Source organism: Balaenoptera acutorostrata, chromosome 15 (assembly GCF_949987535.1).
Source record: "Balaenoptera acutorostrata chromosome 15, mBalAcu1.1, whole genome shotgun sequence".
Taxonomy (NCBI): Eukaryota; Metazoa; Chordata; class Mammalia; order Artiodactyla; family Balaenopteridae; genus Balaenoptera; species Balaenoptera acutorostrata.
Window position 1 is genome coordinate 88,101,419 of NC_080078.1, and position 26,708 is coordinate 88,128,126.

Here is a 26,708-nt window from a genome sequence, read left to right on the forward strand (position 1 = left end):
CAGGGAGCCCTCCACATGCCCCAATCTCAGTTCAGGGACACATTTGCTGGGTTATTCCCACTGTGGTGACCCCTGACGTTATGCAACATGATGCCTGTGGAAGGATTACCGCACAGAAGCTATAATCCAGGTGAGGGGCCTGGCTGGGGAAGCGGGCTATGGCGTCTGCAAGGGCTGCTGCCCAGGGGAGCGGACGGGCAGCTCAGCCAGGTGCATCGCCTGCCCTGCGCCTGAGGACCTGCTGACTCAGACCCGGGCTCCACTTGAGGGGCCCAAGCATTGCTATCACCCGCGCACAGCCGTGGCTTCAGAGTGGCAGTCAGGAAGAAAACCCAGTTGGAAGGGCCTGCTGCAGCCCACGTGTGCTGAGACACATGAGCTTAGTGCGGCCAGCAAGGCATGTGGATTTTTTTAAAAAGAACTCATCTTTTCAGAGAAATTTTAGGTTCACAGCAAAACTGATTGAACTGTGGAGATTGCCCATCCATCCCCTGCCCCGCATGCACAGCCTCTCCTGTTAATCACATCCCCCACCAGGTGGTACCTTGTCACAATCGATGGACCTACATTGACACATTATCATTACTCAAAGTCTGTAGTTTACATTAGGGGTCACTCTTGGTGTTGTACATTCTGTGGGTTTGGACGAATGTATGATGACGTGTATCCACCTTTACAGTATCATACAGAGTAGTTTCACTGCCCTAAACGTCCTCTGTGCGCCGTCTTTTCATCTCTCCCTCCCCGCTAACTCCCTGGCAACCACTGATCTTTTTACTCTCTCTATAGTTTTGCCTTTTCCAGAATGTCATATAGATGGAATCATACAGTCTGTAGCCTTTTCAGATTGGCTTCCTTCACTAATAATATACATTTAAGTTTCCTCCGTGTGTTTTCATGGCTCGATAGCTCCTTTAGTTTTAGTGCTGAGTAATATTCCATTGTCTGGATGAACCGCAGTTTATTTATCTGTTCACCTACTGAAGAACGGCTTAGGTTCTTCTAAGTTTTGGCAAATCTGAATAAAGCAGCTTTAAACATCTGTGTGCAGGTTTTTGGGTAGACGTGAGTTTTCAGCTTTTGGGGGTAGATACCAAGGAGCACAATTACTGGATCGTGTGGTAAGAGTACGTTTAGTTTTGCTAGAAACCTCCAAACTGTCTTTCAAAGCAGCTGCACCATTTTGCATCCACACCAGCAGTGAATGGGAGTTCCTGCCTCTTCTCATCCTCACCAGCATTTGATGGTGTCGGTCGGTGTTCTGGACACTGGTCATCCTAATAAGTGTGTAGCGGTATCTCGTTGTTTTAATTTGCATTTCCCTGATGACATATGATGTGGAGCATCTTTTTCATATACTTACTTGTTATCTGTATATCTTCTTTGGTGAGGTGGATGTTAAGGTATTTTGCCCATTTTTTTTTTTTAATGGGGTCACACATACCAAGTACCAACTGCAGCAGCTGGCACATAGGAAGCTTGATGTTTTGTTTTGTTTTGTTTTTAATGTATTTATTTTATTTATTGTCACCATACCCAAGGTCACCTAGATTTTCTTCTATGTTACCTTCTGGGGGTTTTATAATGTTACATTTTACATTTAGGTCTGTGACTCATTTTGAGTTAATTTTTGTGAAAGGTGTAATGTCTGTGTCTAGATTCATCTTTTGCTTGTGGAGGGATGTCCAGTTGTTCCAGGACCGTTTGCCGAAGAGGCTATCTTTGCTCCGTTGTATTGCCTTTCCTGTTTTGTCAAAGATCAGTTGACTATATTTATGGGTATCTATTTCTGGGCTCTTGGTTCTGCTCCATTGATCTGTTTGTCTAGTCTTTCACCAGTACACACTGTCTTGATTACTGTGGCTTTCTAGTAAGTCTTGAACAAAGTCCTCTGACTTTGTTCTTCAATGTTGTGTTGGCCCTTCTGGGTCCTTTGCCCCCTCTCCATATAAACCTTAGAATCAACTTGTCAATATCCACAGACTAACTTGCTGGGGGGTTTTTTTTCAGCTTTTTTTTTTTTTTAAACTTTGGGTTTATTTATTTATTTATTTATTTACTTATAGCTGTGTTGGGTCTTCATTTCTGTGTGAGGGCTTTCTCTAGTTGTGGCAAGTGGGGGCCACTCTTCATCGCGGTGCGTGGGCCTCTCATTATCGTGGCCTCTCTTGTTGCGGAGCACAGGGTCCAGACGCGCAGGCTCAGTAGTTGTGGCTCACGGGCCTAGTTGCTCCGCGGCATGTGGGATCTTCCCAGACCAGGGCTCGAACCCGTGTCCCCTGCATTGGCAGGCAGACTCCCAACCACTGCGCCACCAGGGAAGCCCCTTGCTGGGGTTTTGATTGGGATTGCAATGAATCTGTAAATCAAGTTGGGAAGAACTGACATGGTTGTTCTGACAATATTGAGTCTTCCTATCCATGAATATGGACTATCTCTCTGTTTAATTCTTCTTTGATTTCGTTCATCAGAGTTTTGCAGTTTTCCTCATATAGATCTTAAACATATTTTTTTAGATTTATACCCAAGTATTTCATTTTAGGGGGTGCTAATGTAAATGGTATTGTTGTTAATTTCAAATTCCACTTGTTCCTTTCTGGTATATAGGAAAGTGATAAACTTCTATCTATTAATCTTATATCCTGTAACTTTGCTATAATCGCTTATTAATTCCAGTTTTACAGACAAAAACAGTTTTATTTCTTTTCTCCCATTCAATATACCTTCTATTTCCTTTTCACTAACAAGGACTTCCAGTATGATGTTTGAAAATCAGTGATGAGATGGGGCATCTTTGCCTTGTACCTGATCTTAGCGGGAAAGCTTTGAGTTTCTCATCCTTAGGTATGATGTTTGTTGTTGATTTTTTTGAGACAGTCTTTATTAAGTGGAGAAGGATACCCTCTATTCCTAGTTTACAGAGAGTTTTTATCATGAATGGATATCAGATTTTTGTCACATTTGTTTCTGCATCTATTGATGTGATCGTATGATTTCTTTCTTTTTTAGTCTTTCGATGTTATTAACTGATTTTTCAACATGGAACCAGCAGCCATGCATACATGGGATAAACCCACTGAGTCATGGTGTATAATTTTTGTACATGGTTGGATTTGACTTGCTGATATATTCTGAGAATTTTTGCATCTATGTTTGGGAGTGCTGATTTTTACCCAAACCAGAGGTGCTGAACCCTGAGCTGGTCCAGACTGCCCTCCTCCTTACCCAGTCCACTGGCGGCTCAGGCCCCTCTGCCTCCTAATCAGGTTGGAATGCAACTGCCCTCTTTTCTGTGCCGTGGCCCGGGTTGAAGGCACCTTTGTCCCCACCAGGGTGACGCCTGGCAGTGTCCATCACCCTGCCACAGCCAAGGGGCCCGTCTCCCTGTGACACCCTGGCCCCTGGGTCCTCGCCTGGATGCCTCTTGTCCCAGCCCCCAGTCCAGCCTCACACGGCCCTCGCAGGCCCTCCTCTGCCTGGAGCCAGCTGCTTCCCCAGGTTTGTGCAGCCCACCCCTTCCCCTCCTATGGGTCTCAGCGAAATGTTGCCTCTTCCAGGAAGCCACCTGGAATCCCCCAGCCGAGGCCCCCTTGTTCTCCCCCCTGGCTGCACGGCTCTGTCTGCCCCGCCCTCACATGGGGCAGTGCCGCCTTTGCTGTGGGCACTTCTCGGAGTGGGATCACAGACGGCCACTGGCCCCCAGGCTGTTCATTACAGAGCAGGACCAGATAAGCATGCAAGTCGAGTGAGCATTTAAGAACCTGCAGCAACACCTGCAATCTTTCCCTGGTAGTTCATCTTTCCTGTATTTTACCAGAGTATCAGCATGGGATGGAGATGGAATTAAAAACCAAAACACTGGGCTTTCAGCAGGATGGATGGGGCAGCACGGAGTGGGCTTTGCCCTGAGCCTACCTTCTCCCTGCACGCAGGCTCCCTGGGTTGGGGGCAGGCCCAGGATGCCTGAGAACACGTGCAGGAGGCAGGCCTGAGTAACAGATGACCGGAGCCCCGGTACCCGCCGCCCATCACCCCTGCTCCTGGACTCCGTGGCCAGCTGCCCACGTTATGAACCCGGGCGTGCCTGTCCCTCTCTCCAGGGAGCAGGAGCGAATTCGTGAGGCTGCGGCCAAGGCCGGCCACCTCCCGGCCAGCTGCTGTCCGCAGATTCGATCAGGGCTGTCGGGAACTTCAGCTTATTACTCTCTAATGACGCGTTGATGCTGCCAGCTCATCACAGGGTGAAAGAGGAGCCGGGCAGCGCTGGTCCTACGGCTTCCTGAGGGAGTGAGGGCAAAAGGGCGCTGTGAATTGAGACATTTTTGGCGATGCCCCCCCCAGAGGCTCTCGGCGTCTTCTCAAGCCCAAAATAGCGGGTGCGGCTGAGAGGGAGGTTTGTCTCTTTTTTCTTTTTTCCACAGATGGCACAAGCTAATTATTCTCATTTGTGTAGCACCTTACACCTCTGTAGGCTTTTCTCAAAATGTTGGGAAACAGATGATCACGTCTGCCTTTGTAGCTATGTGAGAGCTTTTCCATTAACAGGATCGGGCAGGACCATCTGCGTATTTAGTGGAAAGTTTGCCACCAGCCGCGAGTTTAAAACTTTGAAACAAGGTCTGAGCAGGGTGTTTCTCACCTGTGCGTGGGCTGCCTGGGAGGGGCCGGGACGCAGTCCAGAAGGCCGGTGGGGGGCCTCCTACAGCCCTCAGCGCTTCTCGGCTGGCTCACCTTGCCTGGGCTGATGATAACCAAGCCAGAGAACGTTCCAGAAATAAAAACGGTGGTTGGAAGTCCCTCTACTGCCAGCTGGTCCTCAGACAAGTGAGCTCACCTCCCCGAGCCTCAGCGTCTGGGAGAAGTTGCAGCCGACGGGCTCCCGGGGCTCCCGGTCCTGGGAAGTGAGGATGGGGCGTGTGGGCCCGACGGAAGTTTCCGGAGGATGAAAGGCAGCACAGGAAATCTGCAGCCACGCCAGGCCCTCCGTCTCTGTGCAGCTCCCGGGTCATCTCTCCTGTGGCAGAGAACCCCTCCGGGCCAGCTTCAAGTGCACGTTTACGCAATTCATCATTAAAGCACTGACATCGCCAAGGGAACTCACAGCCCGCCTGCCTCTGGGGCCCTCAGGCTGCAAGGGTGGTGACCTCAGCAGGAGCTGGTGGGCCGTGGCGAGGAGGAGAAGGGGCCTGGGGGGGGCGCCGGTGTGGACAGAGTCGCATTCATCCAACACGTGTTTACACAGTGCTGTAGATGCGAGGTGAGCCGATTGGCTCAGGCTAACAGGGCACCAGACCCTCTTTCATTCACTCAACAAACGTTTGCTGAGTGCCCACTTCGTGTTGGGGACCGTTCTCGGGTGCTGGAGACGTGAAGGCCAGGACGGCGGGCCTGCCCGCGGGGAGCGGGCATTAGATTCCTGTGGCCGCTGTAAAGAAGCACCACAAACGCGGTGGCCTAAAGCCATATCCGTGTGTTACCTGACGGCTGTGAGGTCGCATGTCCAAAATGGGGCTCCAGTCCCCCCCCATGCGGACAGGGCTGGTTCCTTCTGGAGGCTCAGGGGGAGCAAGTCCTTGCTCTGCCTTTTCCAGCTTCTAGAGGCCACTCCTTGGCTCACAGCCCCTTCCTCTGTCTTCAGAACTAGCAGCACAGCATCTTCCGATCTCTCTCTGACCTGCTTCTCTCATCACATCTCCTTGAACTCTTGACTTCCTGCGCACCTCTCATCAGGACCTTGTGATGACATTTAGGGCCACGTGGATGACCCAGGATCATCTCCCATCTCAAGATCCTTAACTGAATCACATCCGAAAAGTCCCTTTGGCCCTGGAAGGTGAGGTATTTGCAGGTTCTGGGATTAGGACATGCGCCTCTTCGAGGAAGTTATTTTTTTTTTTATGTTAATGAACTAATGGAAACAAATAGCAGAACCATCTCTGACTCACAGGGACAGCCCTGGGACTTGTGACTGAGCAATTAAGCACCACGAGAGGGATGCTGGAAGGTTCTGTGCCACCAGGGTCCACTGAACAGAGTCGTGCTCTCATGCGGCAACGCTGGCCCCGTTTCCTCATCCTGACATTTCAGAGCAGCCTAATGTCTCCTCTGTCTGGGCAGACGCACAAAATATGCCCAAAAGGATGCTTTTAAAATGTACTCTGCACAGCCTGACAAAACACCTGCACCCACGTCCCCGGACAGTTGCCGGGTTCGAGGCCTGTGTGAGCTACGGTTGTAGGGTGCGTCTTAGAATGCCGAGGTGGGGAGGCCACCCTGTCACAGGGCAGGAAGGTTGAGGTCCTGCTGCCCTCTCCAGGGGGTGGAGGGGAGAAGGGCTGACGCTGCCTGGGGCCCCGGCGTCTTCCGGAGCCATCCTGGGGAGGCACAAACCTGCCCCTTCCCCGAATCCCTCGCCCCTTTCCTGTCTCTGTTCTTCCTGGCAAGGTGGGACCACGGGAACGCGGGCCCCCTGGGAGTTTGAGGAGACAGTTCAGGTGTGACAGGAGGAAGGCTTCTCTTGGTGTCGACCACCAAACACGGCAGGAGGAGCGACTGGGCACCCTGTGCTGGGGCAGTGCCCGGACCGCCTCGCCCTGCATCCTGGGCTGCGCCGCGATCCTCACGCTTTGGGGGTAAACACGCCACTGTGTTACCTGTGCAGGTGTCGCCAGGTGACCCAGGACCTCAATAGAATATTCACGTTAATCCAAACAAGACCGGGTGCCCGGAGCTGTGCGAGTTGCTTGCCCCGTTCAGTCGGCCAGTGCTGGATGCCGGAGCCCAGCCTCGGGTCCACGCCCCTCCTGCTGCCCTGCTCTCCAGGCAGCACCCGGGGAGGTCGGATCTCATCATCTGCTGAGTCACCATCCCCTACAAGCTGGGCAGCGGGTGTGAGACGCTGGCGGTCCCTGGAACTCGCACGGTCCCATCTGGGCCCTGCCCTGGGTGGACCCCAAGTTCTGCAGGTGCGAGTGGCTCTTCCCAGGATGAAATCGGATGGGGAGAAGGGCCCTCCGATAGGAAGGGTGGCAAAAGTGGGGGGTCAGTATCCAAGTCCTCAGTGTTACCTGTGGCCAAACGGGGAGCTTCAGTGGGTTCCTATCAGAGATTGTTTTTGAGTCTTGGCCTTTTTTTTCTTTACTAACGCAGAGAAAGATGCAGCTCACTCTTTGGTGCCTGAACGTAAAAGAACAGCTCCGAGCTGTAACCTCATTGCAGAATGTTCCAAGGTACAAGTCAGCCACGAGGCCTGTTAGGTTTTTATTCCTCACTTTCAAAAACACAAGCTGTTTCTCTCCTGGAAGAGTATGTAATGTGCAAAAACATTAGGGATATTGCAAAATGGTTGCATGAAATAACTGTGGAAATATTTCACCAAAGCATTAACCTCCGCTTGCTGCCCTCCCCTCCCAACCCAAGTAGAGATGATAATTTCTCCGAGTCTTTATCTCGTGCCTCTATATAATTGCTGCTTTAAATCACAAAAGCCTTTAGAGTTATGAATGCAGAATGTGCAGAGCTGTATTTAGATGGTGCTCACCTACAAAGCCTCCTGATCCAGGCCCCCCACCACCCTCCCCGGCCCAGAAGAGAAACAATGGGGAACGGGCGGGACATCAGCGGGTGGCCTCAACCCCAAAGTGTTTGTGAACATCCGCGGAAATGTTGTACGACAAGCGGGGGCTCATGTCTTTCTGTTGGTGTCTTTGTTCTTTCTTTCTGAAGGATGGATAATTCCTGAGAGTTTGTGTTTCGCTCATAATTGTTTTTTAAATTAAGGTACACTTTGCAGCCCTGACTGCTGAGATAAAGACGTGGCTGGTGGGGAAGCACCTTGTTTTTGTTAAAAGGAAGAAAGGTGATAAGACACTGCGCTCTGGTTACTTGCAGAGCTTAGAAATCAAAGCTACCCCTGTGCATCTTGTTGTAAAAGCCATTGTCTTGTTCTTTCGTCTTCCTTGCGTTTCTCTCGGTCACAGAAGGGGAGGCTGGGAGTGGAGAGCAGACCCTGGAGCTGCGGGGAAGGTGCACCGAGAGTCTTCACCAGCTTCCTTCCGCCCCTGGGGCATAATTGTGCTGGGCTTGCTCTGTGTGCTACCTCATTGAATTATGGCAAAAACCCTTCAAGGCGGAGGTTGTTAGTTCAACGTGGTATCTCCCTTGTTGCAGTGAGTCCACGAGTCTGACTGTGGGCTACAGGCTCGTGCCTCATGGTTTGAGGGTGATTGTGCTGCGTCAGATATGGAATCAGAGAGGTTTAGGGAGAGCTCCAAGGCCACACAGCTCGTGCCACTTGCCTCCAGACCTCAGATCTTGGCAAGGCAGCTCGCCGCACTCATTTGCACCCTCCACGGTTGGTGCACATAGTAGGTGCTGATCACATAGTAGGGACCCTGAGATGAACTGCAGCCTCCTGCCCAGGACTTTCTCTTTTCAGCAGCCAGAAGAGTCTAGTCCAAAGGCTGCCTTTCTCTGAGAGATGCCTTGTCTTTCCAAGGAAAGTCCAGAAACTTCTTTCGCCATACTCTACCGTGCACTCGGCAGGAGCAAGGCCTACTGGGGACAGATTGCGTTTGGGCCGGGGCAGTGGGCTCGGTGGGCGTGACAGCCCTCTGCAGGCAAAGGCTCTGGCAGGCGCGGATGATGCCAGGGGCTCGCCCTCTGCCTCCAGTCTTCCCCGTTCTCATTGCCTAAATCATCTGAAAAAAATCATTCCTGGTTCATTGACCTTTCTGCAAATTTTAATTTACACTCAGGAGTGAAATGTCACATAATTTTTATGCATTTGGCTGAGCTTCTCTGCCAATATGTTAAAAAAAAAAACAATTCCTTATCAAGATTTCATGTCAAACTTGTACAAGGGGTAATTACCCCGGGATAAACGCTGCATTTGCATACAGCTCGTTGGGCAGGGCCCTGGAAGGGAGCGTTGGAAGGTCTGGGGAACCGGGGGCAAGGACCGTGCGCGGCCAGGATCCATCGCCTCCAAAATGACTTCATTAACTGGCTGTTTTTCCTGCCGGGGTTTAAGCCACCACTGTGTAGCTCAGGTGGGCGGGAATCTGCAGAGACATTTTCCTGCAAGACCCAGCCCAGCGCCAGGCTCTCTCCCCTGGCTTTGGGATTTAATGGCCAACGCTATCCATCGGCCTCCATCAGAGAAACGGGTGAGAAAGAGAGGGCGACGGCTCCCTGGGCCTCACCTTTCTGCTCAAGGTGAGAAAAGTGTCAGCATCACAACCTCCGCTTTCAGGGATCTTACAGTCTAATATGAGAGAAAGAACAAACAGAAAAGGCAGGGAGATCAGGAAGCCTCTGCCAACCTGCGCGCCCCAGGCTGAGATGAAACGGCAGTGGTTTTGGAGGCATCTGTTAAACCTGTCTCCTTAGATGCAGGACTTGCTTTGGGCGTGTATCGTTCTAATTGCCATTTTGTTTATGGTAGACGAGAAATCCCAGCTGGGGATGCTGTGACAGGTCTGTGCTGGGGCAAGGGTCTCACTCGAGACACCGTCATTACCTTGGTTGCTACGTGCGTGTTAACGCGTTACTGACGGAGTCCGCCCTTCTTCCTTCATCCCACGGGGTAGGACGTCGTTCCCTCCCTCCTGGGCAGTTAGGACTGGCCTCGTGCTCTGCTTTGGCCAGTGAACCAGGAGCAAGAGCAAGGTGCCTCCCTCCCGGGAGGGAACCAGGGAGCCAGTGACCCCCATTTCTCAGCAGCAGATGCTCCCAGCTTGGCGATCACGGAAGCAGAAGAAACCTCTCTCAGGATTCCATAGCACAGAGCCTCCCCACTGGCCCACAGCAGCAGGTCAGGTGCTTTGGGAGCTGCTCCTTGCTTCGGCGTAACCCAGCCTCATGCTGACTGATACACCTTGAGTTCCCAATATGCATCTCTTCCAATGGTAATAGAAATGGTTTGGGTCCAACAGTTTTAGGTCATACAGTCCCCTGGCCCTCGCAGGACCTCCCGGGCCCCTGGTCTCTAATGAGGATTTCTGAGAGGGAGCTACAGTGTGCACCGTGGCCACAGATGTGAAGCCGTGTTCCTACCCCTCCGCCACACTGGCCCTGGACCCGTGGCCCTAGGCGTTCTTTGGATGGTGATGTCGTGACCAGTAAATAATGTGCTCCTGCTTCCTTAATGCTCTTCAGAAGCGGGATTAGGACCAGAGACAACCAAACAGGTGTCTCGGGTCTTTGCTTCCTTTGGGACGGTCCCTGGCCAAGGAAGGGGATGTTTGGGGAAGACAGTTAAGAGCAAGAATCGTGTTCTTTCTTTCCGTGTCCTGGTAGAATTCACTCTTCACCACCGAGCGTTCCTCGTCATGAACCTGGCAAATGTGTCCCCAGGTGCCGACCATCAGAGCCCAAAGTATGTCGGAGGGAGGCCCATCCTGGAAAGCGCTCAGAGCGCACCGCGTGTGGCCCCGTCCCTTCTGAAGAACTGCTCTGTGGTGCCCTGCAGGGCCTCGTGGAGCCCAGACCGGCCCAGGGCAGGGGGGCCTCAGGTCTCTGTGGGGCTGTCCCTCTGCCCAGGGCGTCTTAGCCTGGTCGGATTAGCTCCTGCCTTCCTTCAGCCCCTGCCCGGGATCCTCCGCCACCAGGATCCCCCCTGGGCTCTCCCAGCACCTTGCACCCCGGAGTCCCCAGCAAGCTGCCCCCGCCTGAGCACCTGGCTGCATTTGCTCAAGGCCCACCTGGCCCCAGAGGATGTTTCCATCCTTGGTTGACAGGCACCCCAAGGGTCTGCTCGTCTCGAGGGGGTCCCCAAACATCTCAAAGCCAAGTGTGACATGAATGCGTCCAGAACAAGAAAGCTCTGATGAGGGAAGACCCAGGGGGAGGTTGCTGGCCGTCAGTGTGATTGAGAGGGGGAGGAAATGTGTTCACACTTCCTGAGTTCTAATTCCTTTAGAAAAATGTTTGGCCGCCGACCCACGTGTGTTTGCAGAGGGAGCAGCTGGTAAAGTTCAGGGGCGGGTTTGGATTCAAACGGAGACTGAAGATGTGCCCGGCGAGTGGGGCTGTCAGACGCCAGGGGCCCCGAAGCCAGTGCAGGAGGGCGGCCCGGGGGCTCTAGGCTGTCTCGGGCTGTCCCTCCCACCCACAGGGAGCGACCCCCCCCCCCCGGGGTGACAAGCGTGCCCCCATCTCGGCACTGGCGGCCTCAGGTCGGGGCCGGGACAGCCGGGCAGCAGCCTGGGTTCAGACCCCACACCCTGCCCGGACTCCAGGGAAGGCCTCTCCCTCGGAACCCTGGGTGACCCTGGAATTTGTGGGCCCAGAGAAATTGGGAGGAGGCCTCAGGCTTCCAGCCTCTGGGTGCCCGCTCCAGGCCTGTGAAATCCGCAGCCATTTGCCCACCTGCAGCCTCAGACTCACAAGTCTTTCTGAATCACAGTGGTGGTTTCTATACAAATGAAGGTCGCTGCCCTGGAGACATCTCAGGTCCCTCCGAATCGCAAGCAGAAGCGGAGGGGGTCGGGGCCCATCCCGTGGCCACACTGGCCTGGGGTAAGCGGCCCAGAAGGAGAGGCCCCTTTAGCACCTCTGGGGGGGGCGGTAAATGAGTTAACGTGTAATCTGTGTTCTCATCTGTGCGCGGTGGAGGGGGCCCTGTCTGCACCAGCTGCCCGGGGCTGCCCCCGGCCATCACACGTGTGCCCGAGTGCGCACACCACTCCCTGGTGTGCGTGAGCGTGTGCCCCTGCGTGTTGCTCTGCCGCCGGCCCTCCTCCGCTCACCGCCAAGAGCCCCTTCCGATGTCCCCGTGTCCCGGGCCTCCTGGCCACCCTCGCCCTCTCCGCGCCCGGTCTGCCTGACCAACCGAGCCGCCCAGTGACACCTGCCCGTCCGGCTCCCTCGGCTGAAATGGCAGCCGCCCGAGCTGCACCAGGCTTGGCTCTGCCCACAGTGTCTCCCCTTTTTGGAGAACAGGGGCTCCCCGAGGAGCACGTGCCCGGCAGAGAGCAGCGTGCGAGGGGCAGTACGTGGATGAACGGATGGACGGACACAGATCGTGTGTCTGCTCCTTTCTTTGCCGGGTGCCGCGCGCACTGTCCCCACGTGAGGTGCCCCCTCCCCCCCGGCGCTGGGAGGGGCCGCGGCCAGGAGGCTGATCCCGCCTTTCTGAGCTGGAGTTGCCTGGAGTCCCGCGGCCAGACGTGGTCCCTGTGGTCACCCAGAGCTGCCCTCCCAAACCTTAACCCGGCCGTAAATAGCACGTCCTCCCTAGATGTTTGGAACAGCCTTGCGAGAGCTTTGAGAGGAGAATGAAACTGTGAATGGATGGGTCAGCGGAGCGGGAGTACTTTTAAATGCTTTTAAAATACAGAGAGCAAGAAACAGCCCCCAGCTGCCCTTTTGGTAAAATGAAGTAAAATCATAAACCAGATCTGGGGGCCCATCCGGAGTCTCCCCTTCCTCCTGCCGGCCCCCCACCTGCAAAGAGGACAGTGGAGGAGGAGGGAGTGAAGGAAGGGGAAGTGGGGGGAGGGGAGGAGGAAAGGGGAGGGGGGAGGAGAGGTGGCCTCTGGGGACGGGAAAAGCCATCTCTCTACCTGGGCCTTAATTGCAGATGATTTCATTAGCTCAGTCCTGATGAGCAGGAGCTAATGAGAGAGAGGCTGGCAGGTCTAAAAATAGCAGTCCTGTTCCTTGTGTTGTAAAGGGTCCCCCGCAGGGCCTGCCCCCCTGGCCTGCTGTCAGCCTCCACTCCCTCCTCACCACCTCACGAGGGCCACGTTCAGATGTGATGGGAGCCCAAGAGGGGACCTGGCCCCAGGCCGCCAAAGCCGGGGCCCTGCAGCAGGAGGGGCTCGTGGACGGAAGGAGCCGTGGAGGACGCTGCAACCCCACCTGTTCTTGTAGCAGCAGGAGGCTTGTCTGGGGCGGCCGGGTGCTGGGGCAGCGCCCCGAAGGAGACTAAGGCAGAAGAGCAGCCAGGAGCCCATGGGGTGACCACCAGGCGAGCAAGCTGTCCACTGAGCCCCGCCGAGGACTTGTCCACCCGGGAGGGGCCTGGCACGGTTTCCTCTCGGGAACCCCCACCCCTGATGCTCCTCAAACAGAGATCACTTTGGAGGTTGCTGTCCCCGCTCTATGTCTCAGTGCCCTCACCGGTAAAACGGGTGACAGCTGTCCCTGCCCAAGCTGTGGGGACGGCGTATGGTCTGGGCATGGAGTTTGGACCAACGCCTGGCAGGTGCCAAGACCTCTATAAGCAATTGCAGCCGTTATTATTACAGTGATCACCATTATTATCTGTCACCAGGGCCCCTGAGAGACGTGCTAGCTTGCACTTGCCCGGCTTAGAAATGGTCATTCATGTCCAGCAACACCGGGGGCAGTGACATTTCCACACCCGGGGACAGTGCAGGGAGCCCCTGGGCGCAGCGATGGGTGGAGCCCTGTTCGGAGCAAGCCTGCCGTCTTCTCCCTGCGTCCGGGGACCACCCAAGCCTTATCCTCTCTCTTCCTGAACATCATCGTCAGGAGAGCGGGAAGTTTTGCACCAGGCCAGTGCCACCCTCTCCCAAGTGTACGAAATTACAGCCGCAAACCTGACCCGCCCTTGTGGGTTGTCAAGACTGTCAGTACCCGTGCGGCTACATTTCTCCTGGTGGCTTAAAATGTGGGTGTGACCGTGTGTATGTGAATGGACACCTGGGTATGGTTTTCATATGTAAAGCTCTTGGTAGCAAGAGCTGATGGAAAGAATAGGGGGGCCTCGGAGATAAATGAAATAACGTAGCTGTTGGGAGGAGTGATGTTATTTAAATAATGCACGCGATTCCCTCAGCCTGGTCTGTGTCCCTGGGGAAGGGCTCCAGGGCAGGGACGACCTCGGTCACGTTCGCAACCAGAAGGACGGGGGCGCTTCTGGCACAAAACTGGGGGCCAGGAGCCCCCTCACCCTCAGCACGGCCTGTGCCACACGCTGGCCCTGGACCTGAGGGGGTCAGGTGACCTCTCTGCGGCTCAGTTCCTCTTCTGAACCATGGAAAGCCCAGGACTCCTGACAGGTTTGTGAGGTTCGGGGCGACAAGGTGCTCCAGGTGCCTCGCAGGACACCTGAGTGACAACCACGTCAGGAGTGAACGAATGAAAACTCACAGAATGTTCATTAGTTCATGAAATATTGGTGTAGATCTTAAGTAAAATCACAGACTTCTTAACAGTCAAAAACCACCCCCCATTTTTCCAAAGAATCAGATGGACTCCTGGAATCTTGGACGAGAGAGTAAAGGTCCGGGCAGGGCCAGCCCCTCCAGGGTCCTCAGGAACCCCCAATTCCTGGAGCACCCCGCCCACATCCTTGGCCGTTAGCACGGCTCCCACATCCCCGAGATGGAGCTATGGACCAGATGGCCCTTCCTCCCTCCACTGACGCTGGGCCCTTGCGGGAAGAACGTCCCTCCCAGCCCAACTCTCTGAGCATAGGAATGACACGCTTGTGGTAAGCCATCCTCCGGGGGTGAGCACAGCAGTTCAGCAGGGGGCCTGGGCATCTCCCACGCCTGGGCGTCTTGGCGGGTCTGCGGCTGGATTCGCCACCGTCACCCCTGCTGGCTCCCCTGTGAGTGCAGGTGGGAGGGTTTCATCAGAGGTGCCACCAACTTAAGAGCCACGAGCTCCGTGGTGATGGGGCGTCAGTGGGATTTACTCATGAGGAGCTCACACCTCCGTTCTGACTGCCACTCAGGAAAGACCTTTTGCATAAATAACCCTCCTCAGACCTGGAACCGCTGCCTTCCTCCTCCACCCAACTCCTATGTCTCCCGAGATTCCTGCATCTCTGTTTTCCTCAACAAAGGACTGTTACTTAGTCCCAGAACCTAGAGAAATCCCTCTCCTTAAGTGGGCTCAGAACCGTGCTGAGACTGAAGCCTCGTGGCGCAGTCGTGGCAGGGCGGGGGGCGACCAGCTCTGCTTCTCCTGTCAGCATCCCCGTCTTCATGGGGTGCATGAATATTAGATTAGGACCCCAAGAACTTGTCAAGGCCACACTGGGGGTGGGAGTCACGCTGGAGAACACAAGTCGCTCAGACCAGGGCGCAGGGTTGTTGCCGCTTTGGCTGATGTTTCCTGGACAGAGAAATGGCTATGAAATCAGGGGTGTTGGATCACGGTGCTGCATTCATTACCAAGCAAACCCAGAGGGAGAGGCAGGTTTCACGCTCCCTGCCGTAGACGAGATGGCATGAGACAGGTTTCAATGTTTTGCTTTAAAATGAGACTCTTAACATTTCTGAGACAGTGTTTTCTCTGGAGACGATGTGTCTAATGGATAGTGAATATCCATTTTTTTAATAGACTTTATATTTTAGAGCAGTTTTAGATGTATGGAAACACTGAGCAGGAAGTACAGACTTCCATACACTCCCTCTCTCCCTGCACAGATTCCCCTGTCGTTAACATCTTGCATTGTTACAGTTAGTGCGGGACATTGTTACAATTAGTGCGGGACATTGTTACAGTTAGTGCGGGACATTGTTACAGTGGATGAACCTGCACTGACACGCCATCATCACCCAAGGTCCATAGTCTACCTTAGGGTTCCCTCCTGGTGTTGTATGTTCCATGGGTTTGGACAAATTTGTAATGATACGTATCATTCAGTATCACACAGAGTATTTCCACCACCCTAAAGAGCCTCTGTGCTCTACCTGTTCATCCCTCCCTCCCCTCAACCCCTGGCAACCCCTGATTTTTTTAGTGCCTCCATAGTTTTGCCTCTTCCAGAATGTCACGCAGCTTTTTCAGATTGGTTTCTTTCACCAAGTAAAATGCATTTACGTTTCCTCTGTGTCTTTCCATGGCTTGATAGCTCCTTGGATATCCATTTTTGAAGCTAAGAGAAATGGAATCTGTGCATTTTCCAGATTCTCAAGCAAATCCTGGGTGCCAGAGGACCCCGGTGGTAGGTGCTGGAATTCGCGGTGGGGAGGACTGGCCCAGTGCCTGGTGGCCCAGCTTACTTGGCAGGAGTGGTTGGAGCCACGTGAGCAGAGCGGTGGCCTTGGGGGCACAAAGGACGGCCCCCAACATCCTGGCAGAAAGGGGACCCTGAAAGCGGGCCAGGGCTGGGTAGGGGAGAGCAGTCCTGCACACAGAGTGGCGGGGGGCGAGCGGGATGCAGGGCGGGATGGAACAGGCCTGGATGGCTGAGCCACAGACCACGCGGAGGGAGACCCGTGGGCAGCTCAGGTGGCCCCCCGTGGAGACACTCGAACCACCCAGGACACCTCGGCGTCTGCACCCCACTGCAGCAGGGCTCCCTCAGGGCCCACTTCCTCCCACGAAGTTAGAGGCTCTTCCACGCGGCTGGAGGCCAGTGCCGACAACACATTCTGTGTGCGCACGTGAAACCTGGGGATGACTGAGAAGACGTGAAGAATGCACGGAACCGATTGAGAAGGAATTGGCTGTGCTTTGCGCCCCCGTCGCTGCGATGGGAGTTTGGCAAAGAGGCACAGAGGAAAGTGGGGGGGGGGGGGGAGATTCCTCGGGTCTGAGGTTTCCAGCAGATGCAGACCTGGCCCTGGTTCTTGCTGGAGGCTTCTAAGCAGGACCGGGAGGGGACACGGGTGCAGGGGCACGTGACTCCGCCTGTTCTCGGCCAAAGGCAGGGCCTCTTCAGGAAGGAAGGATCACATCGTGGTTTGAACGCACATCAATTTTAAGTTTAAAGGCCCGGGTGAGATTCCAACCGCGCTCATCCTCGTGGACACGTCCTCCGAGAGGCAGGGCACCCCCCCCCCCATTCCTCACGGGTGACAGGGGACTGGAGGGCAGCGGGCAACCCCTTGCCCGTGGTGCTAGGAGACGTGCCACAGCAGGGCAAGCCGACCCTGAGCACCGGCTCGGGGGTCCTCTTCTGGGCGCGCCCCCTCCCCTGACCCCGTGATCCACGTCGGCCCCCGGGGGTGCCTGTCCCCCCCGCAAGCTCGCGCCGTGTGGGGCTTCGCAGTAGGGTCCTGCTCGTGGAGAGGGTCGGCAGGTACCCTCACACTTTGCTGGAAATGGCGCTTTTCCATCTTGTGTGAACAAACGGCCGCCTCGGGAATCTGTGCTGAGCAAAATGATGGCAGAAGAAAACAAGAAAACACAACCAGCCACAGTCTCAGGCGTCCATCCTGGCCCCGGGGCACCTTCCTGAGGTCCAGGCGCACCCACGGCATCTGCCGGTGCCCGCACTCAGGCCGGTTGCTCCGGGGGTCCGCCTGGTGGGCAGACCACTCCCGGGCTCAGGAGATGCAGGGTCTCCATCCATGACCGGCCTTCCCTGACTCCACGGGCAGGAGGGGTGGGGCTGATGCCCATGTGCGGTCAGGGGAGATGTCTGATTCGGGTTGAGTGGAAAAGAGGCAAACGTAGCAACCTTTTATGTTTAAAATACACATTTCAGGAAAGAGTCCGGAAGGACAACCAAGGATGCCAGTTACCTGGGGCTCCAGTGATGCCCTGTCCGTCCCAAGGCTGCGGGGGGAGCAGCAATGTGGGGCCTGCGACAGCCCCTCCTCAGGGGAGTCCACTCAAGCACGACCCCCATGCCTGTCCCACATTAGTAAAACCCGCCGAACCTCTGTCTGCCTCTTATGATCACCGTGCACGAGCAGTTCTAAACAATGTCCACCCCGCCCCTGGAGTGGACAGCACTGGAGTGAATGAAGCTCTCGGGAGAGAGAACTCAGCAGCTGGGATAAATCCAGGAAGGCTCCTTGGAGGAGGCGGCCCGCGTGATAAAGGGCGTTGCAGAGCATTTCAGGCACGGGAAACTGAGTGCACTGAGGCTGAGCGCTTGGAGCATTTGGCCCACAGGGAGGGGATGAGCTATGGGAGAGTCAGGGTGCAAGTGAGCTTGGGGAGGCGGGTGGAGTGAGAACAGCCCACAAGTCCTCTCAGCTGCACCTGGAGGGCGTGGTCTTTGGGGCCACTGCGTTCAAGCTCTGCCTCCATCACTTTCTGGTTGGGAGACTGGAGGCCAGGGACACCCGCTCTCCGCCTGGTTGCCCATCAGTAGAGCAGAGGAGGATAAAGGTGGTCTCCTCCCTGGGGGTGGGCTGTGAGGGTAAATTTGAGGATACAGTGAAAGGCTGAGCTCCGAGTGGGGCTCTCGGTGGCCACTTGACCGTTCTCCCATGGCTTTAGCTACGGTCGGGCAGGGAGGGGCGTGCATCACGTGCTTGGCGCCCACCTCCCTGAAGCCTGGGTCCCCGCCAGGGACGGGTCCTGTTCTGGAGAATCAGTGGGGGAAGAGGCATCCCTGGGGGCACTGCGCACAGAGCAACCCCCGCCGGGGCCGTGCTCAAGGCCTCCTCTCCAACCCTGACCTTTACCTGAAGCATGAGCTGCCCCTGGGGCTGCCCTGGTCTCCTCTGGCTGCTCAGCACCTGGCCGGTGCCCGGAGCGTGGAGACGCAGTGAGCAGGGGATGGTGGACGGAAGGAGAGAGGGAGGGAGGGAGGCTGACTCCGCCGGGGGAACGTATTTACTCCTCAGCACAGCCCCAGCTACAAGCTCACCTCTGGCTCATTTGATCTTTCTCAGCGCAACTAACAAGAAAAATAATTTAAAAAGCAAAAGGGGGGACTTTCAGCACCACGGTGCACGTCTCCAGTATGCCAGGCTCGGGGAGGCGCAGGCCCCTGTCCCCGTAAATGTCAGCAGGCTGCCGCCAATACGGAAGCAGACCCGGGTGTCACTCACGCCTGTTCGCACGCAGCATGCCGTCACCTCGTTCTTCTCACGGAGCGAGCAATTAAAAATGATGAGGGTAGAGGGTTAAATGTAAACCCTCTTGGTGGGGGGGCCGCCGGGCTTCCTTTCATGGGTGCCGCGCGTTCTCGGCAAACGCTGTGGATAAGCATGGCTGCACCTGTCTGCTGCCAGCCAGCGAGATGGGCGCGGGGCAGAGAAAAATTTTCTAAGAAAGGGCTTTGCACTGTCCTGGAAAAAGGAAAGAAGCGGGTCTCTGCTGTTTAGCCGAGGGCCTAATTATGGTGCTACACAGGCAGAGTAGCGAATCGGTGTGATCTTCAGATTTCAGAACTGGTCCGAGCCAGGACCCTGTGCCACAGATTCTAGCACGTGGAATGCAGAGTTTTCACCTATGAGGTGTGCACACCAGCTGCAAACGTTAGGAATGCGCAAAATTCTAAGAAAAACGGGCTTGCCGCACGCTTTGCATTTTGGGCATCAATTAACTAGATATTAAAAGTGCCCAGGGCCCTGATGGAGAGCGCTGGTGTCTGTAACGACTCTGGGCCTGCGTATCGCGGGGACACGTTCTACAGTGTCATCTTCTCTCAGCAAGTTCAGTTTGCTCATCGATAAAATGAGGGGCTGGAGGAGATGGTCTCTGGGGCGCCGTCCAGTCCTGACATCCTAGAGGTTTGTGACGCTCCTAGCAGGCGCCGGAGACCCGGTGAAGCTCTCGCGGGTCCCCGCGTGGTGCGGTACCCGGCACACAGACACGCGGCGCGTGAAGGCACGCAGGCAGCTTCCAGGATGGCAGCTCAGAGCCCCGCTTCGTGAAGCCTTCATCTCCCTCCCGGGCCCCAGAGCGCTCTCCCCTCCTCTGCTCCGACGTCAGCGTTTCCCCGTCTCTTTGGCCTGCGCTTGGGCCTCGAGGGGAGAGGCCGTGGGGAGGGGAGCTGGGGTCGTGTATCACGGCTGTTTCCAGGGAGGTTTTGTGAAGCTCTGGGCATGTGCGGCCTGGGGGGCTGGGGGTCTTGAGGGGCAGGAAGCTGAGGCCGCCCTTCTCCCTGTCTTTCCAGCAGCCAGGAGGCAGGGACTCAGGGAGGCCCTGGAAACTGCTTCAGGGTAAAATTCACGTACATAAACTTCACCACTTCAAGTGAACAACAATGCAGTGGCGCTTAGTACATTCACATGCTGAGCAGCCGTCAGCTCCCTCTGGTTCCAAAACTTCTCGTCACCTCGAAGGAGACCCCGTGCCCATCAGGAGTCACTCGCAGCCCCCGGCCGCCACCCAGCTGCATCTGTCTACGCTGGCCGCAGCACCAGCCCTCCCGGGTGGGCAAGGGCCGTGGTGACGGCCACCAGGAGGCCCCACAGTCAGCAGACAGCACCCTTGGGGGATAAAGGGAGACACCCACAGGGACGCAGCCGCGCCCAGCGGATGACCCACGAGAGGCTCCCTCGGGGGCCCCAGGACCAGTTGGGGGAGGCTGCAGTGTCCTGAGGTTTTGCAGGCCCTGCTGGCCTTGTCTCCTCTCCCCCTCCCCCGCAGGGGCTCCCTGCACCGTCTCCCTGGTGATGCATCGTTGCTGGGTGGGTGGATGAATCACCTAGTTGAGGAACCCTCCCTGGATTCCTTGCTCTCTTTCCTTCCTTTTCTCCTTCTTTTCCTGGCTCTTGAATGTCTCTCTCCCAAGCAGACGACGTATCTGAATTGTGTGCAGGAGTCCTGTGATCCACTGTAGCTAAATGTGGAGGACGTGCTTCTGAAGTCACAGCGGTGGACCCCTAACTCAGTTCACTGGGTGTTTTTATGGCTGGAAAAGGCTATGACCCTCTCTTAACATTGGCCCCGAAGGGAGGCCGTCCCATCCGCTCAGGACACCTCCTCAGCCCCAGACGCTGCTGGACCTTCCTAGAAACCCCTGGAGTGACACGGAGGCCCTTCCCTCCTGGCGGGGAGTTCCCTAACCCGGCCCATCTCTGGGAGTCTGCAGGTCGTCCCACTGGCTGAGGACCTTCCTGGGCGCTTGTTTTGACTCTTGGTCGTCCCCAACAGCCCGGCTCCCGTCACACTGGCCCTGAGTCCTTGACAGCCCGCACTCCCTCTGCCCAGGACCTTTGCACGTGCTGCCGTGTGGCCTGGAAAGCTCTCCCCTGCCCCAGCTCTCCTCTTGCATCCCTCGGTGCTCAGCGGAAGCACCAGGACCTCATCCTCGGGAAGCCCTCCCGCCGCACGTCTGGGTCAGGCTCTCTCAGAACCGGGCTCCTTCCTTCACGCAGGGCCCCCTCCCCCCGCCAGCCCCTGGGAGCCGCAGCCGCAGTGTGACAACCCACCCCCGCTCTGAGCCCCATCTGGCGGTCACTGTGCTTTTTGCTGACTGTTGTGTCCATAAATCAACACGAATGGATGGATGTTGGTGCCCCGGGAGCTCTGCGTGTGCAGCTGCCTTCACCACAGGGCAAAGGGTTCCATCAGGGGCAGAATCCGGGGGCGGCCCTGGGGCAGGGGAGGCCACGGGGGTTCCAGCAATAACTCAGTGGGCCCTCAGGGGGCGTGTCAGCAGGGACACCAGGATGACAGACAGAGACTAACATTTACGCAGCGCGAAGGAACATGCATCTCGGTGACAGATGGCCAGCCAGGTGCGCCCCTGCCCTTCATCTGGATGGGCAACGTCCCAGCCCGAGGACAGCCAGCCCAGACTGCCGACCAGCCTCAACGCTGCTTTCCCGATTTCCCGGCGAGGGGTGAGGGAGGGGAGGCCCCCTGGAAGACGGAATCCTGCACATAGTTGAATTTCCCTGGTGCTCAGGCCTTCCCACCGTGTCCTGCTGGACGCTTTCCTGGGCGTTGGTCTCTCACGTGTGCTTCTCGAATAGCCATCGACGGTGCTGTTGCCGCTCTCAATGCTGGGCCTTTTCAGCGTTGAGTCACATTTCAGGAGTAGGGCAGACGTGGGCGGGTATCCGTTCTTCTCTGGACGGCTTCTCGGAATGAACAGGGCTTGGAAATGGAATCCGTCCTGTCCGAAGGGAGAGGCGGGCGCTGGGGGCCAGGCCTGGGCTGGGGAGGAGGAGCCGGCCCCTAGTTGTGCGAGAGGGTCAGAATGCCAAGTGCTGGCTGACCCCACACATCCCGCAGGGCTCCCCTCCCCACCCCTGGGGCCCCCAGCCTGGCCCGGCCCCTCTTGGTGACCCCGTAGAAGCCTGTGCGATTCCACCATCTGTGCTGCCATTTCCCAGTCACCTCCCGCCCGGAGCCTCCGCTCCGTGTTCCCAGGTAGATCCCCAGAGCCAGGCACCAGGGGGCCCATAAATGTTTGTGGGATGAACGAGCTTGTGTGACCTTGGCCGAGTGCTGTGCTCCCTGTCTCCTCAGGTGGGTAACACGGGTACCGGCCGGAGCGCAAGACAAGTTGGGTTCATGCAGCCTCTACGCTGCGCTGGCCCCGTTCATCCTTTCCTGCTGCTCCCAGAGGCCTGTGCTCAGAGAGGCCGCTGTTGGTCGGGTCACACACCTGGAGTCCCAGCCCCATCCCGAAAGGGCCTGCCGGTGTGGGCATGGCTGCAGCACACACCTGCGCCCGGAGCTCACGCTTGCCCTCCTCCGCGGCGGGCATCAGTGCATACACCTCTCCACCCTCCCGGGACCCCGCCCTCGGGCAGGTGTGCTGAGTGCTGCCCCCAGGGCCCAGGGGCCGCGGCTGCCACCCCTCCGAGGGGACGGAGGCAGCGGGGGCTGTGACTGTGCGTGTTTAAACAACTGGACCTGATTTCTCTCCGGAGTCCTCCCGTCTCTTGTCACGTTTGTTTAAAACTAGTGGAAGTAGTTAGCAAGCCACAGAGACGCACGGCGGGGCTGGGCGGTGGGTGACGAGCGCCCGGCAGGCCCCACGTCCCGGCCTCGGAGGGAAGGAGATGCTGTCTCCCTCCAAGCAGATCTCCTCTGCTGGAGCCTGAAGGAGGTTGTGACCCCGGGGCCTGCACATCCAAGCAGGCATTTTCTCCCCACGAAGTGAGGAAGACTTTCTCGGACCCTCGTGCTGGGACCACAGCACCCGGCCAGGCCCGCGCAGGAGCTCGTGAGCATGCGACGGCCTGGCAGCACCCTTGCCCCTAAAAGAGGAGGACGTTTAACCTGCAGAGATAGAGGCAGACTCCAGAAATAAAGAGGACACAAGAGGAGGAAAGGGGGTTGAAGAGGAAACAAAGATAGAAAATTGGGCAGAAAGTGCTAAGGTTGGTAAATGCCTCAGCACTGCTAGGTCCCAGCTACCGCGTTGCCTCTGTGCTTCCTGGTGGCCAAAGCGAAGAGGGAAACTGCCTTGGGGCAATTCACCAGAAAAAGGCAAATGGGCTTCTGGGTGACAGGAACCGTTCCTGCCCCAAGACCTCAGACGTGTCTCTAGAGAGTCTGCCCCTCGAGTGCTCGCTTCCCTTTTTTTTTTTTTTAACATCTTTTTTGGAGTATAATTGCTTTTCAGTGGTGTGTTAGTTTCTGCTGTACAACAAAGTGAATCAGCTATATGTATACATATATCCCCATATCTCCTCCCTCTTGCGTCACTTCCCATTTTTATGGCAAGATGTCATGTTTGTAACCTTCTGAGCAGTGTTTGCATGTTGAGAAATTTAAACCCACGTTCCTCCGGGTTTCAAATGGGAGTTCACTTATTCAGAGCTAAAGTGCCATGAACGCCCCTGGTGTCTCAGAAGAACAAACCTTCCTGATCTTTCCCTTTGAAAGAGAGACACAGCCCAGGCGCGCACAGGAAGGCACTGTTCTGAATTCCCTTCCTTCTGGAAAGCGGGCACCCCCGCACCGCGGGCACTCGGAATGGCCCCCATCTCCCCGCAGGCACGTTCCAGCTCCTGCTTCCTCACTGACCAGGGCTCGGAGTCTCAGACATGATGGCGAAACCAGCCTGTTGGGTTGAGCCGATCAGCCAAGCCTCAGTTGCACTGAAGCTGGAGGCTGGGTTCCATGTTGTCCCAAAGCCCCCATGCCTCCTCGCGTGGAGGGCCCGAGTCAGACCCAGGCTGGACAGATGTTAAGAGCACCCGCGAGGAGAGGCCCAACTTTATCATCATAGGTCACGTCTGGTGGTGCCACCTTTAATGTCCTGAGGGCTCCCGTCCACTGAGGACGTCTGTCCCCTGCAAGGTCCCAGGCTCCTGTGGACGGTACCCTGACCTTCCTGTTGGCGCAGCTCCTATGCAGGTGATTTTTTTCTCTGACAGCAGTGTCCACACTTCCTTCAAATGCCACCAAAGCTCTGCGCCTATTTTTTTAAAAAATACAACTACACCATCACTTAATCCTGAAGAAACTCAAATCCTCCTGCTACTGTCCAATCCCATTCATGTTATTAGAAATTTTCTTTCAGAGAACGAAGGGCTTATTCATGTACTTTGTGCTAATCTCCCGGCAATCATAGAACTGTCATTTTTATCTTTGTCAATGACAATTGGGCATCAGAAATGGTTGATCCACTCAGTTTTTTTTGCTGATTTTAATTTGTTTACCGACGGGGAGGACAGGACTACAAAGGCAGTTTGGAATTTTCCTGTCACTTGAAAAAGAATGTGATTATTCCCTCACTGGGGGGGATATTTCCCTGGAGCTACAGCCCACTCCGCACCTTGGTTGCCCTCGTCCACCCGAGGACCCCTCTCTGTGAGCTCTGGAGTCTGTACACACATGGAAATGTCTGGTTTCCTCACATTTAAAAACATTTTTATATTAAACCCACACGTGGGGATTGCTGGGGACTGGGGAGAGTCTGAAGGGAAGGATTTGAAACGAGGGAACGTTCTATTATTTATTATTTCAAGGCAGCCAACAATAAAAGGTGAACGCAGGGGCAAACACTTATCAAACCTAACAGTGAGAAGCTTTTTTTAGTTTCTAGAATAAATAGTAATTAAATCATGTAAGCTGTAATTTCATGACAGTGAAATTGCTTAAAAAACCAATCCTCCCACCATAATTGCTGAGATACCCACACTTTTATAAATACTAGGTAACTTTATCCATCGTTTTTATCAGCAGAATGTGACACTGGCTGTTGGTGCCTCATAATTTACCACGGCATTAGGTGGCAGCTGCAAAAGCACACGTATGAAAAAGGCACTAATGTGATCCCGGTGAATGCGCGGCTTCCGAGATGTCTTTTCCTGCAGGGGGTTTACAAACGGTCCAGGTGATGGAGTCATTGGGAGGGGCTGACAATTCAGTGCCTAATTACTGTTTGGGAAACACAGCAGCGTGCCTGCCCTGCAGTGTCAGTAGACCATCCGCCTTCCACGCCTGCTTCCAAGTCACCGAGAAAGCTCTCGGCTGCCCCAAGGTCACCAGGGAATTGGTTGAGGGTAAAGAAACTCCTCCCCCCGCATGGCTCAGACTCAGGTTGAACCCAAAGTTGATAGTGACGGGGAGACACGTTTGCAGAAATGAGAACAGCTGTGTTTCAGAGAGAATGAACATGTATTCATTGCTTTTGGTCGATGTTCCTTTTTCTAAGGCCTCAGCTAATCCCCTAGGGGGTAGAGATAAAACCCAGTGCCTGAAGGTCGAAAAGTCAGTTAAATCACCACTTTCTCGAAGCTCATTGGAGACCAAGGACCCGATGCTGGAAATAAGCTGTGAGCGGGCACCTGCCCGCCAGGCTGGTCCCCAGCGCCCTGACCTTCTCCCCCTCCTCTTGCAGTCAAGTTCAGCAGCTGCCTGGGGACCAAAGGGACACACTATGAGACCGACAGCATGGACTTCAAAGTCGGGGCTGACGGGACGGTCTTCGCCACCCGGGAGCTGCAGATCCCCTCCGAGCAGGTGGCCTTCACCGTGACCGCGTGGGACCGCCAGACGGCCGAGCGCTGGGACGCCGCGGTACGGCTGCTGGTGGCCCAGACCTCACCCACGCGCTCTGGACACAAGGTAAGGTGTGACTACATGCGGGGAGGGGGCTGGGTAGGGGTCCTCCCTCCTTCAGGTCACCGAGCAGAACCTCTGCAGAGGCTGACACTTGAGTGGGCGGCGTGGGCCGGGAGGGGGACCCCTGACCTCCCACCTTCCCAGGCAGGGCTGCCCACAGGCTCCACCCCCGCTGGGGGTAGTGCACAGCTGTCAGCACCCTTTTTTGGACAAGGGCCCCACAGCTCCGCTTCTCACCGGGCACCTCGCCTGCCTGAGGCTTTTAGCCCACCAGCCCCGGAGGCTCCCAAGGCCTGGAGGGACAAGAAGTAAGACAGAGGCCACGTGGCTGGCCTTGCGAGGTGGCCAGAGTAGCTGGCGTGAGACTGATTCAGAGAGAGGGAAATGGGGAGGGGGGAGGGAGGGGGAGGGAGGGGGGGGGAATGGCACCCTTCACATAGACACACACCAGCCACTGTCACCCGCCTCCGCAGCCCTCCCTCCAGCTTCACCTCTGACTCGGCTGCATGGCCCTGTTGACCAGACAGGAGGGGTGAATTCACTTCCCCTGGTCCTGAAAGGCCTCTCAGCCCCACAGGCCCCAGGAATCCAGGACCAGACCCCTCAGCCCCCAGAAATCCCCACATTAGGTTTCCCATGTCTGAGGGGGACCAGGTCTGCTTACCTCTGCCCGTCCCGTGTTTCGGCAGCTGCGTTGGCCTCCGGCATGAGGGCTCCCCGGTCAGCAGAGACGTTGCTGCCCAGCTGACCTGCATGACGGGTCCAGCTACACACGTCCACCTATATGAAGGGTGGACCCGTGGGGAGGGAGACGCCCTTACAGTCAACAGGAGGCCTCGGGGTCATCAGTGTTATGATGTGTGTGCGGTTCACCAGCAAAGGAAACACACCGGTTAAAGCAGGACAGGCCGTCGGGGACAGCATTTGTGTGTATTCCCTTGGAAAAGGGTTCAAGGGAAGTAGAGGGTTAGACCAAGTTGACCAGATCCCTTTCTACAGATATGCCCAGAACCTCACAGGACTAAAGGGCTCGGTGAACCTCAGTGGGAGACAGTCTGCAA

At 55.9% G+C, this 26,708-nt stretch overlaps 1 protein-coding gene across 2 annotated transcripts in view; it reads left to right on the plus strand.

Moving 5' to 3' along the window:
* The window catches only part of CDH4 (cadherin 4), a 576,830-nt gene that overhangs the window by 387,666 nt on the left and 162,456 nt on the right, over positions 1-26,708 (plus strand). For both annotated transcript variants that reach the window (XM_057530175.1, XM_057530176.1), the window contains exon 3: positions 25,424-25,650. In XM_057530175.1, the coding sequence (XP_057386158.1) occupies positions 25,424-25,650 (227 nt within the window). The remainder of the gene's footprint in view (positions 1-25,423; positions 25,651-26,708) is intronic.